The sequence below is a fragment of the Rhinoraja longicauda genome, chromosome 6 (genome assembly GCF_053455715.1).
Source record: "Rhinoraja longicauda isolate Sanriku21f chromosome 6, sRhiLon1.1, whole genome shotgun sequence".
Classification (NCBI taxonomy): domain Eukaryota; kingdom Metazoa; phylum Chordata; class Chondrichthyes; order Rajiformes; family Arhynchobatidae; genus Rhinoraja; species Rhinoraja longicauda.
This window is the reverse complement of record NC_135958.1, coordinates 144,285-157,645: the sequence shown is the minus strand read 5'-3', so window position 1 is coordinate 157,645 and position 13,361 is coordinate 144,285. Positions and strand designations below refer to the sequence as shown.

At 44.4% G+C, this 13,361-nt stretch overlaps 1 protein-coding gene across 4 annotated transcripts in view; it reads right to left on the bottom strand.

Moving 5' to 3' along the window:
* Positions 1-13,361, bottom strand: part of cpne2 (copine II) — a 178,337-nt gene that overhangs the window by 73,154 nt on the left and 91,822 nt on the right. For all 4 annotated transcript variants that reach the window (XM_078400293.1, XM_078400290.1, XM_078400292.1 and 1 more), the window contains exons 9-10: positions 11,694-11,780; positions 11,367-11,426 (exon numbers count right to left, since the gene is read on the bottom strand). In XM_078400293.1, the coding sequence (XP_078256419.1) occupies positions 11,367-11,426; positions 11,694-11,780 (147 nt within the window). The remainder of the gene's footprint in view (positions 1-11,366; positions 11,427-11,693; positions 11,781-13,361) is intronic.

Sequence of the window (13,361 nt, the reverse complement as noted above, 5' to 3'; positions counted from 1 at the left end):
GCATGATTTCCCCTTCGTAAATCCATGCTGACTCGGAATGATCCCGTTACTGCTATCCAAATGCTCAGCAATTTCGTCTTTTATAATTGACTCCAGCATCTTCCCCACCACTGATGTCAGACTAACTGGTCTATAATTACCCGTTTTCTCTCTCCCTCCTTTCTTAAAAAGTGGGATAACATTTGCTATCCTCCAATCCACAGGAACTGATCCTGAATCTATAGAACATTGAAAAATGATCTCCAATGCTTCCACTATTTCTAGAGCCACCTCCTTAAGTACTCTGGGATGCAGACCATCAGGCCCTGGGGATTTATCAGCCTTCAGTCCCATCAGTCTACCCAAAACCATTTCCTGCCTAATGTGGATTTCCTTCAGTTCCTCCATCACCCTAGGTTCTCCGGCCCCTAGAACATTTGGGAGATTGTGTGTATCTTCCTCAGTGAAGACAGATCCAAAGTAACGGTTTAACTCGTCTGCCATTTCTTTGTTCCCCATAATAAATTCCCCTGCTTCTGTCTTCAAGGGACCCACATTTGCCTTGACTATTTTTTTCCTCTTCACGTACCTAAAAAAACTTTTGCTATCCTCCTTTATATTATTGGCTAGTTTACCCTCGTACCTCATCTTTTCTCCCCGTATTGCCTTTTTAGTTAACTTTTGTTGCTCTTTAAAAGAGTCCCAATCCTCTGTCTTCCCACTCTTCTTTGCTATGTTATACTTCCTCTCCTTAATTTTTATGCTGTCCCTGACTTCCCTTGTCAGCCACAGGTGTCTCTTACTCCCCTTAGAGTCTTTCCACCTCTTTGGAATAAATTGATCCTGCAACCTCTGCATTATTCCCAGGAATACCTGCCATTGCTGTTCTACCGTCTTCCCTGCTAGGGCCTCCTTCCAATCAATTTTGGCCAGCTCCCGCCTCATGCCTCTGTAATCCCCTTTGCTATACTGTAATACCGACACTTCCGATTTTCCCTTCTGCCTTTCCATTTGCAGAGTAAAACTTATCATGTTGTGATCACTGCCTCCTAATGGCTCTTTTACCTCTAGTCCCCTTATCAGATCAGGATCATTACACAACACTAAATCCAGAATTGCCTTCTCCCTGGTAGGCTCCAGTACAAGCTGTTCTAAGAATCCATCTCGAAGGCACTCTACAAACTCTCTTTCCTGGGGTCCATTTCCAACCTGATTTTCCCAGTCTACCTGCATGTTGAAATCTCCCATAACCACCGTAGCATTACATTTTTGACACGCCAATTTTATCTCCTGATTCAACTTGCACCCTATGTCGAGGCTACTGTTTGGGGGCCTATAGATAACTCCCATTAGGGTCTTTTTACCCTTACAATTTCTCATTTCTATCCATACTGATTCAACATCTCCTGATTCTATGTCACCCCTTGCAAGGGAATGAATATCATTCCTTACCATCAGAGCAACCCCACCCCCTCTGCCCACCTGTCTGTCTTTTCTATACGTTGTGTACCCCTGAATATTCAGTTCCCAGCCCTGGTCCTCTTGTAGCCATGTCTCAGTGATCCCTACAACATCATACTTGCCCATGACTAACTGAGCCTCAAGCTCATCCACTTTATTTTTTATACTACGCGCATTTAAGTACAACACTTTAACTTCTGTATTTACCTCCCCTCTCACATCGTTCACAATTGGCCCTGCCCTTAATTTCTTTTCCGCTCTAGAACTTCTGTTCCCATTCTTCCGAGAGTCTTTTGCAATATCTCCTGTATTCCCTTTTACCTCATCTTCATATTCACAATTTGTTAACCCCTCCCCCCCACTACTTAGTTTAAAGCCACAGGTGTCACACTAGCAAACCTGCCTGCCAGAATGTTTGTTCCCCTGCTGTTAAGATGCAACCCGTCCCTTTTGTACAAGTCACCCCTAGCCCAGAAGAGATCCCAGTGGTCCAGAAATCTAAATCCCTGCTCTCTGCACCAGCCCCTCAGCCATAAATTCATACCCTCTATCTCTCTGTTCCTGGCCTCACCAGCACAAGGTACCGGTAGCAGTCCAGAGATAACTACCTTCGACGTCCTACTTCTCAGTGCTTTTCCCAACTCTCTAAACTCCCGCTGTAGCACCTCCTTCCTCTTCCGCCCGACGTCATTCGTGCCCACGTGCACAACGACTTCAGGTTGATCGCCTTCCCTCACTAGGATTTTCTGAAGCCGGTCTGTGATGTGTTGAACCCTGGCACCAGGGAGGCAACAGACCATCCTCAAGTCCCTCCTGCTGCCACAGAATCTTCTGTCCGTCCCTCGGACTATGGAGTCACCGACCACTACGGCTCTTCCAGACTTCGGTCTCCCCTGTCGAGTATCCTTGCCAACAGGTCCGCCACTCGGACTGGAAACGTCTTCTGCCCCGACAGTTCCCAAGAGGGTATACCTATTTGCAATAGGCACAGTCACTGGGGTCTCCTGTAGTCCACGTCCACTCCCCCCTGAAACAGTCTCCCACCTTCGCTCGACCTGGACCCTTGGCGTGACAGCCTCACAATAGGTCCTGTCGAGGAAACTCTCGCATTCTCGGATGGCCCTGAGGTCATCCAACTGCCTCTCCAACTCCACCACACGTCCCTTCAGGAGCTGCACCTGGACACAGTTCTTGCAGGTGTAGCTCCCAGAAGCTCCAGCGACGTCCCTGTCTTCCCACATCCTGCAGGAAACACACCGCACCAACTTTTCCGCCATCACCTTGTGCCTATAACCAGCTCTGGCTTAAAACAATCGTATCCTCCTCGCCAAAGACTCGCAGCCAAAGACTCGCAGCCAAAGACTCGCACTTTTCTCACTGGGCACTTCCCTCACTGGGCTGCACCTGAACAGGGCTGCACCCTTTTGCAAGTATTGCTTATATCACCAATTAAATTGCCTGATTGTCCAATTTACCTGACTTCTCACTTAAACTAGCACTTACTTTACTGCTCAGCCAACGGGCGTCCTTGCTCTGCTCCCGGACTTTTCAAATTGACTACTAGCTTCCTTTTGGCGCTCTTTTTAAACTGCCTGTTCAACTGCGATTAGCACTTACTTTACTGCTCAGCCAACGGGCGTCCTTGCTCTGCTCCTTCCTGCCCTTTGCTCCCCTGGACGTTCAGTACCATGACTTGTACACATACTGCACCCGTTGACCACTTCGAGTCATTGCAATGCTGTAACACACTCCTTGAACTGTGAGAAAGTCGGCTTTGGCACCGACCCACGTGCCAAGTTGTCTACTCCTTGAGCAATCGCTGTTCTGCAAAGTGCAGTAAAATGACGTGCAAGTGAAATACTCTTGGCAGAGCAACATTCAAGGAAAAGTGTTCCTTGTTTACCCTCCTGTTCCCTTTAATATTTAAGATTTTGGGAAAAGTAAGAATGACCAGAGTCATATTGAGCTCTGCTGGAACAGTGGGTTTGAGCTCTCAATCCCTGTCCCATCATTCGTCCTCCAACTACCTTCTTGGTAAAATTGCAAGTTATGAGCTTCAACCCTGCATCACTTTTATGAGGATGTTGCCAGGTCTCGAGGGACTGATCTATCGGGAGAAGTTGGGCAGGCTAGGACTCTAATCCTTGGAGCGCATTAGAAAGAAGGGTGATCTTATACAGGTGTACAAAATCATGAGAGGTAAAGATCGGGTAGAGGCACACAAGCTCTGCCCAGAATAGAGGAATAGATTTTTACACAAAGGGTGGTGGATGTATGGAATGAGCTGCCGGAGGAGGTACTGGTATAACACAATGTTTTAGAAACACTTAAACAGGTTAAGGTAGGTTTAGACGGATATGGGCTCAATGCAGGTAGGTGGGACTAGTGTGGATGGGACATGTTGGTCGGTGAGGGCACATCAGCCTATGTCTATATTGACCACCAAGCAGCCATTTATACTTTAATCCTATTTAATGCTCAGCAGATTCCCATCAACTCCACACACAATTTTACCACTTGCCCACACATCAGTGGCCAAAACACCTTCCAATCTGCATATCTTTGGCATGTGGGAGGAAACCAGGGCACCTGGAGCAAACCCATTTGGTCACAGGGAGAACATGCAAACTCCACACAGACAGCACCGGAATTAACCTGGGTCACTGGAGGTGTTGTATTTGATCTACAAGCTGTGCCATTCTCCTGCACACTATAAACCACTTGTGGAAGTTGCGATATTTGCCAGACAAATGCAAGTTCCATTTTTCTTTCTTTTCCTGCTATCTGCCGCAGATACCAGTCTAGGAAGGAAAAAGTAATCATTCAAAATTACACACTAAAAAGAAATATGTAAAATTGTCCAGAAACCTTCAGGCATGTAATATTGTTTGCTCATTATAAAAGATGTTGCCTTCACCAGATTAAAGAGAGAGAAATTAAATGATGTATGCAGTGTCTCAGAAAACATGCTACACTTTATGCTTCTAAGTGAATTAATATTGTTTAATGGATCACAACAGTAATTTGAATCAAATTGCTCCAATTCTCTTATCTCCGTTGCTAAATGCAAGAGGTATGGATGAGCGAAGAGAGATAGGCCTTGGGCAACAGAGCAACAATATTATTAATCTGTTGGAGCAGTCTGAATCTTGCCAACTGTGACACATAATGGTTATTTATTATGTACCTGGAAAAACTCAGGCCCATCAGCAAGACCAGTGGAGTTACAAACAGGCAAAACACTTTCACTGTTGAACTTCCTTGGTTTGGGTATATCATTGCAGCAGACACTGGGGAAGAATGTGTACATGAGATCCCATGTGTACATGAGAGCCCATGTGTACATGAGAGCCCATGTGTACATGAGAGCCCATGTGTACATGAGAGCCCATGTGTACATGAGAGCCCATGTGTACATGAGATAGGCCTGAACATTCCTCACCATGGTCTGCCATGTTCCAACTGGTCGGTTCAGTGATTGGCTCAGGTTCCCTGAATATGTGAATTGAAGTTTTACAGAGGTCTTCAGGCACTCAATGCCGAAGTTAGAACCATAGCTTGCGCACAAACCAGATTTTGAAAGGACTAAGGCTTGTCCTTAAAGGAGCAGTTTGAGGCTTTAAGAAAGTATTTGGTTTTATTCTTGAAGCCCAAGGTGGGGAGAACATTGGTCTGCAGGGATAGACACAAAGTGCTGGTGTAACTCAGTGGGTCGGGACCTTCCTTCTGACCCGACCCGAAACGTCACTCATCCTTTTTCTCCAGAGATGTTGCCTGAGCCACTGAGTTACTCCAGCATTTTGTGTCTATCTTCAGTGTAAACCAACATCTGCAGTTGCTTGTTTCTACATTAGTCTGCAGGTAGATGAGACTAGGTCAGGGAGAATGGTCGGCGTGGACTGGTAGGGCCGGACAGGCCTTTTTCCATGCTGTAGTTGTTATATGTTATATGTTATATGTTATATGTTATATGATGCAAGAAATTGAGACGTGCCCAATAGTGAGTGTTTGAGGTCTGCCTTATTTCAGAACTTGACTTCTCCACACAAACGGTGACCACAACCACAACTGGCGTGCACGCTCTGCGAGGTTTCAACGTGTTGATTTCCCCGAACATTGACCTTTGGTTACAGCACGCCAAGGACTCTGTGCAAGCATGTTCACTCGACATTTGCAGTTGTGTTAAACTGCTTGGAGGCTGGCAAAGCTCCAGGAACCTACAGCAATATTACACCCTGGCACTCTGCCTGTGCAGTAGGAGCCCAAGGTAGACGGCTTCGCCTTTGATTGCGATAGAAAAGGCCATGTTTCATTGAAGTTTACAGCAGCAGCAAAAGTCACCTTCATTGTTGAATACTCGGCACCACACATATATTCCTCTCCACCACCCCATCGTCAAATCTAATGCTTCAGACCAAACATTAATTAATTGAGGAGCGTTATTTTGACAATGGATAATCGTAATATCCAAACGATGTAATAATCATCATCTAATATTGACCCAGCAGCAAAACAATTATAATTTTACATTCTGAAAGATGGGGGTTGGGAAATTAAACTAAAAAGAAGAATATGCTTCTTTTAAAAATATGCGACCGAATTGGGGATTAAAATTAATAGCAAATTGTGGTTGGGGGCTTACAGCTCACTTTGCACAATGAAACGTTTGACCACTTGGTTGCATGACCATCATCTGCATGGTCTAAGCACACAGGGGTATTGGCACTTCTGTTGTGATTCTTATTTACATGCATGCAAACTGGAGGACAAAGCAGTAAGTGGAAAATGTGGGAGCAGAAACAGGAGCTTGAAAGCCTGGCTGTCCAGACTTAACAGCTTTTTCACCATGGCTGTCAGATTCCTGAACCAATCACCTCTTTCACATTCCCTTCTTGGAGATATTGCCACACACTAAACTCCACCTCATTTGGTTATAATGTTATTGCACTTCAATCTGTTTTGTACTACTTCAGAATGCACTGCAATCTTTGGGCCATTCTGTTGTTGATGTTGTATTTACATCTATCATTAACATGTATACTGCTTATTCCATGAGCCACAAGGAGTTTGATTGGGCCCTGATGTATATGACAATAACCTAAACTAATTTCAATCTCTACTCATCCTAATGTATTGCTGTTTCCATTCACAGTGCTTTACTCATGGCTTGCTAGGAGATCACAGTTGATTCCTACATTACCAACCTGTAGATTCAGCAGTTCATTAGAATTGATAGGCCCTCCGTTGGAACCCCACTCAGTAAGAGAGGCTGAGGCAGAGATGGTATCAGCATGGATAGGATGGAAGAGGAAGTCTGATCTCCCCCTTTCCAGACCACTTTTCTCCTTTCCCTAAGGACTGCAGTGTCTAAAGCTTATTGGTGGTGCTGGCTCGAAGGGCCGAATGGCCTACTCCTGCACCTATTGTCTGTCTATCCCACAAGACAGCACAATGGCAGAGCTGCTGCCTGACAGCCCTAGGCACCCAGGTTCGATCGTGACGTCCAGTACTGTCTGTGTGGAGTTTGCATATTCTCCCTGTGACCACATGGGTTTCCTCTGGGTACTACAGTGTCCATCCGTATCCCAATGACGTGCGGACTTGGCGGTTAATTTGGTGTGTAGTAGAGATGATGAGTGGAGGGAGTGGATGAGAAAGTGGGATAACATAGAATTAGTGGGAACTGGTCAGTGTGGGGTAGTATTTTGTATTTGTACTTTGTATCCTCTATTCCTTTATCTTTCAAACATATTTCTACTTTCTCTTTAATACCTGAAAAGATTTGGCTCCACAAACCTCTGGTGGTGAATTTCTAGAATTCATTACTCTCTGTGAGAAATTCCTACCCATCTCAGTCTGAAAAGAATGCTCCGTAATCTTAAGGCTCTGGTCCCATTTGGGAATTTCCCACAACATCCAACCTATCATATCCTGTAAAGATCTTTTGTGTTTCAATAAGATTACTTTTCATTTTCCAAAGAATATAGATCTAATTTTTTCATCTGCTCATGGTGGGATAACCCTTGTGTCCCAGGTATTAGAGTCATAGTCATTAAGCCTGGAAACAGGCCCTTTGGCCCAACTTACCCATGCCAACCACATGTCACATCTACACGAGTCCCACCAACCCGCATTTGGCCCATATCCCTCTAAACCTATCCAATCCATGTCACTACCTAAATGTTTCGATAGTACCTGGCTCACTGACTTCCTCTGGCAACTTGTTTCATATACCCACCACCCTTGTGTAAAAACGTTACCCCTTAGGTTCTTATTAAATCTTTCCTCCCTCACCTTAAACCTAAATCCTCTGTTTCTTAATTCCTGTACTCTGGGTACAAGACTGTGCATTTACCCAATCTATTCCTCTCATGATTTTGTTCACCTCTAAGATCACCACTCATTCTCCTGCGCTTCAAGGAATAAAAGCCTAGCCTGCTCAACTTCTCCCTATAGCTCAGGCCCTATGAGCACCAGTGAATCCCTTTAGGCTGTCTCCCAATCCCTGTATATCCTTTCTTAAAAAAAAGAAACCAAAACGCTGTACAATTTCAATGAGGAGACAGAAAATCTGTTTCTCTCTCCACAGAGGCTGCCTGACCCATCATAATTCCCAACTTTGTGTTTTTTACATCAGACTGTCAGCATCAGTAGTGTTCTGCCCTCTGGAAGAATTAGGGTTGTGTGAGGAGAAACTGGAAAAGACTCATGTGAAACATAACAACTAGAAGATGTAGATCGAGCGGCCTTCTAAGCTTAAACAACCTGTCTGATTAGTGCATCGCTAGTCACCCTGGTAACGTGCTTGTGAGGAAGTCAACGGTAATTTGCAAAAGGTGCAGCTTCTGCAATCATTAGTTATGAACACAGCCGTCTTTTTTGAATGATGCCACCAGTCATGGATTTTTAATGAGACTTGACAGCAGATCGAGAGCTATAAAAAGGAAGGGAACTGCAAAGAATGTTTCAGTCTAACAGCTTTGTAAAGAGGCAGGCAGATTTTCAGGAACTCCCACAGCTTGCAAAGGGACAACTACAGAAATACACGTTACATTCAGACTTGCGGCAGCTTGTTATTTTACTCTTCAACTAAACTAATGATAGCCAACAATTCACATTGTTTCGCAGCAATGTAGCTTTACTTCTATAACAAATTTGGTAAGTAATTTTGGACAGTGCCAAGAGGCCACAGCATAACTGCTGCCCTCAGTTCTGTGGTAATCCGCTTACAATAGACAATAGGTGCAGGAGTAGGACATTCGGCCCTTCGAGCCAGCACCGCCATTCAATGTGATCATGGCTGATCATTCACAATCAGTACCCCGTTCCTGCCCTCAGTTCTGTGATAAGTGGCTTACATTTATTTGAAACTCAGTGAAGGTTTTTTTTGACATGCCACAATTTATTGAGATTTGAAGTTATATTTGGATATTTCCTGACAGATCAATGCTGCCTTTTGTTGTCCTGAGCACGTGGTCATATGTCTTACCTTGAGAGCAAGTCAAATGGGCAGCACGGTGGCGCAGCGGTAGAGTTGCTGCCTCACAGCGCCAGAGACCCGGGTTCTATCCTGACTATGGGTGCTGTCTATACGGAGTTTGTACGTTCTCCCCATGACCTGCGTAGGTTATCTCCGGTAGTTCTGACTTCCTCCCACACTCCATAGACATATTGGTTTGTAGACTAATCATAAGGTCATAATTGATAGGAGCAGAATTAGGCCATTCAGCCCATCATGTCTACTCCACCATTCAATCATGGCAGATCTATCTCTCCCTCCTAACCTCATTCTCCTGCCTTCTCCCCATAATGCCTGTTGGCTTGAATTGGCTTGGTAAAATTGTAAATCATCCTGAGTGTGTACGATAGTGCGAGTGCACAGGGTGATCGCTGGTTGGCACGGACTCAGTGGGCCAAAGGACCAGTTCCACCCTGTATCTCTATATTAAACTAAAAACTAAATTAAGATCTTGTCAGAGAAATAGTGGATCAGAAGAGGGGGAGCAGAGGTGTGAAAGACAAGAAGACTGCAATTGAGACGGGGTAAGTAGCCTGAAAGCTGTTGTCAACTAAGACTTTAGCTGGCACGCTCCAATTATACTGGTGAATCAATGATGCAAGCACTGACCATAAGGATGGACAGTGGGTGGTACAAAGCACCATTTCCAACAAGAGCTCCCTGCAGTCATGCGCTGAGATCATCTGTCCAAGCTTCAACTGTACACTAACCTCATTAATACATTAGGGCTTCAGTGTCCTAGACTTCCTTAGCCCACTCCAGATGTTGTATTCGTTGTAAAATCATGATAATCCTTCATAGGAAAAGTCAGTTTAAATACTGGAGAGAAGGTTATGTTAAATGTTGTTTTACCTCCCCGTTGCTCGGAATGAACTGGAACGCCTTTCCCACTTTTTTCCTTCAGGAAATCAGGAAAGTCTGAACTCCTTGTCTCGGCCTCTTGGCCTGGTCTCACGGCCCATCATTAAATATTCTGATCACTTTGTTAGTCTGGAAAGCTGTGGTTACAAACCTGTCTGTGGATGCTGAGTTAAGATTTTTTTAACAATTAAGGACCTTTAAGATTTTGCTGGGCGCCAAGACGGGGTGACACCTTACTGCCAAGGTGAGGTCTGCTACATGAAGTTACTGGGTTGCATGCACAACAAAGCATTTCACTGTACCTAGCTAGGTGCACGTGACAATAAGGTATCATTGAATTATTGAATAAAACGGTGAATAGGATTCAGTGATTAATCTCCAGGATAGTGCTATCAGTGCAGGAGAGCTGGCAAAAAGTATTCAATGAGATTATATATTGTTTTCATTTAATTGTGGCCATTAATCCTAACATTATTGGTGATGAAGTTTGGTGAATTGAAGTTGGTGTGAAAATGAGCTTAAGTGACATCTGATACATCTGCCACTCCAATACGTGTTTCGCTTTGAAAGAGTTACATAGAAAATAGGTACAGGACGAGGCCATTCGGCCCTTCGAGCCAACACCACCATTCATTGTGATCATGGCTGATCGCCCACAATCAATAACCCGTGCCTGCCTTCTCCTCATATCCCTTGATTCCACTAGCTCCCAGAGCTCTATCTAACTTGCCCTCCCTGTTTGGTCTGGGAAGATGGCCTGTAGCAAGAGCACAATCAACACCATGATGCAACCTCCAGGAGCAGCTGGTGACACTGAGATCATGTACCCAGACATGCTGATACAACCTCACCTGTCCAATGTTTCTCAAAAGCCGATCTATCAGCGACAACAAAGGCAGAACTTCTCGGCTTGTGGTCAGTAGGCACCCTAACTCCAAGTAACCCTTGCATTCCCTCTCTCTCCGTCCCTCCCCACCCTAGTCATAGTTGCTAATTTCACCATTTGCATCCTCGTCCCCAGCCAACAATGGACCATTGTGGGCTACACCTTTTCTGAGTCATCGATGCAGGTTCTGCTTTGTTTTTATGTTCTGATAGGAGCAGAATTAGGCCATTCAAGTCCACTCTGCCGTTCAATCATGGCAGATCTATCTTCCATTTGAACCCCATTCTCCTGCCTTCGTCCCATAACTCCTGACACCCTTGTTAATAGTCAAGAATTCATCAATCTCTGCCTTAAAAATATCATTGGCATGGCCTCCGCAGCCTTCTGCTCCTCCCCATACCTCCCCATACCTCTAGACTCTCAGTCTGATGAAGGGTCTCGGCCTGAAATGTCACATGTTCCTTTTCTCAGGAGATGCTGCCTGACCCGCTGAGTTACTCCAGCATTTTGTCTCTATCTTTGGTGTAAACCAGCATCTGTAGTTCCTTCTTACACAACAGTTTTCTTTAGTTTGTTGTGGATCTGACTGAAACAAGACATTTGTCTCGTGGCAAAAATTCACAAGAGAACATCATGGAAACTTGTGAAACTTCTACTTACAGTGAACATCAGCTGGCAACCGCCAAGGATATAATCCAAGAATGAATAATTTCTGGTTATCTGAAATAAATGAAACCAGAACTTAACCATTTGCAAAGTCCCGTTTACATATTTAAAAATAATTTATCAGCTCTTGTATAATGAGTTAATTTACACATTATTATAATCACAGTTCATACTATTGTTGGCAATCTTCACAAATCATTCACATTAGTGTGATGAGGACTGTTCAAATCTTATTAAAATAGATGATTTTGCTAATATTCTCCAGCATTTAGATTTTGAACAAAGAGCTGCTTCATTTACATAAGTAGTGGTAATCGTTACCTTGCAGGATTTCACCACAATTATTCCAGAATTCTTATAAGTCTTTTTCTTCTTTTGTTTCTTGGAATTAATACATTCAAATTCTATCTGGAATGAGGGGAGGAGAGTCTCTTTAGAACGATGAAACTTTTTAAAGCACCTTTGTGAGCTATTTCTCTTGCAAATTGGAAATAATACATTTCTTTTAACAATAAGGTTTTTGAGGAATTAAATGGCTCATCCGATTTCAACATATCCCACTGGTCCCACCACCACCACCCTTCACTATTGCATCTTCTGACAACTGCAAGGAAGCAGTATACAAATGGTAGTCATGGAAACATGTCTGGCCCACAGCATCTCATTCTGGCAAAGAAGAGCAGGAGAGGGATTAAAACAGATGACAAAAGTGCATGAATGTGGCATCAAAAACATGGCTGTGGTATGTGATAGCAGCTTTACTCTCATTCGTACAGTTTAGGGATAAAGTGTTAGTGCAGAAAGCCGGTGCTGGAAATTGAAAACAAAAATAGAGAGCCCTGGAAATAATCGGCAGGTCAGGCAGCACCTGTGCAGAGAAACACTGAGTTCATGTTTCAGGTCAGAGCTGGGAAGAGTGAGAAATCAAGTGTGTTTTAAGGTGCAGATAGGTGGTATAGCTGCTAACTCCATCGTCCAAGGTTCAACCCTGAACTTCAGTGCAAACTGTGTGGAGTTTGCACATTCTCCCTGTGATCATGTTGGTTTCACGGTGTTACAGTTTTCTCCCAAATGCCAAAGAGGGCTAACTGGCCACTGTAAATTGGACCTAATGTGTGCATGTGTTTTAGAATTTGTGGAGTGGATGGAGCCATGAGGTAAATAAGATTGATGCAGGATTACTGTAAAAGGATTCTGGATGGTTGGTGCTAACATTTCTGTCTGAAGGGCCAGGCTCCATGCTGTTAGACTCTACAAAGAGGGAGGAATACAGAGAACAAAGAGAGTGGCTAGGGACCATCAGTGGTGGTACTGTCAAATGAGAGGGTGGTGAAGGTTTGTTAATCGCCAAATGTAGCTTGGGTGATCACTTTGTACATCGTCTTCATTTAGTTTACCAACTTGACCAATCAAGAGTCAAAAGTCAAGAGTGTTCAATTGCCGTATGTACCAGCAATGGAGAAGCACAAATCTTACCTGCTGCAGCTTTACACGATAAGACAACATCTACTCTGTCAACCACTGTAAGAATATTGTATGTTTCAATGAGTTAGTCACCAAGTCACACAGTGATACAGCGTGGAAACAGGCCCTTTAGCCCAACTTGTCCACACCGACCAACATGTCACAGCTACACTAGTCCTACCTGCCTACGTTTGGTCCTTATCCCTCCAAACCTTCTATCAAAACCAAACCCACATGTTCTATTCATGTGTAGGAAGGAACTGCAGATGCTGGTTTAAATCAAAGATAGACACAAAGTGCTGGAGTAACTCAGCGGGACAGGCAGCAACTCTGGAGAGAAGGAATGGGTGACGTTTCAGGACGAGACCCTTCTTCAGAAGAAGTATTGACCGTCTCAGTGGCGTCTGTCTGCACCTGGGGCACTTGCTGCGGTGCGTGGCCTTCTGGGTAAGCACCGCCACCATTGCTGGCTTGAGTTCCATCTCAACGTTGGGGCACTTTCTGTGTCTCCTGGCCTTCTGGGTA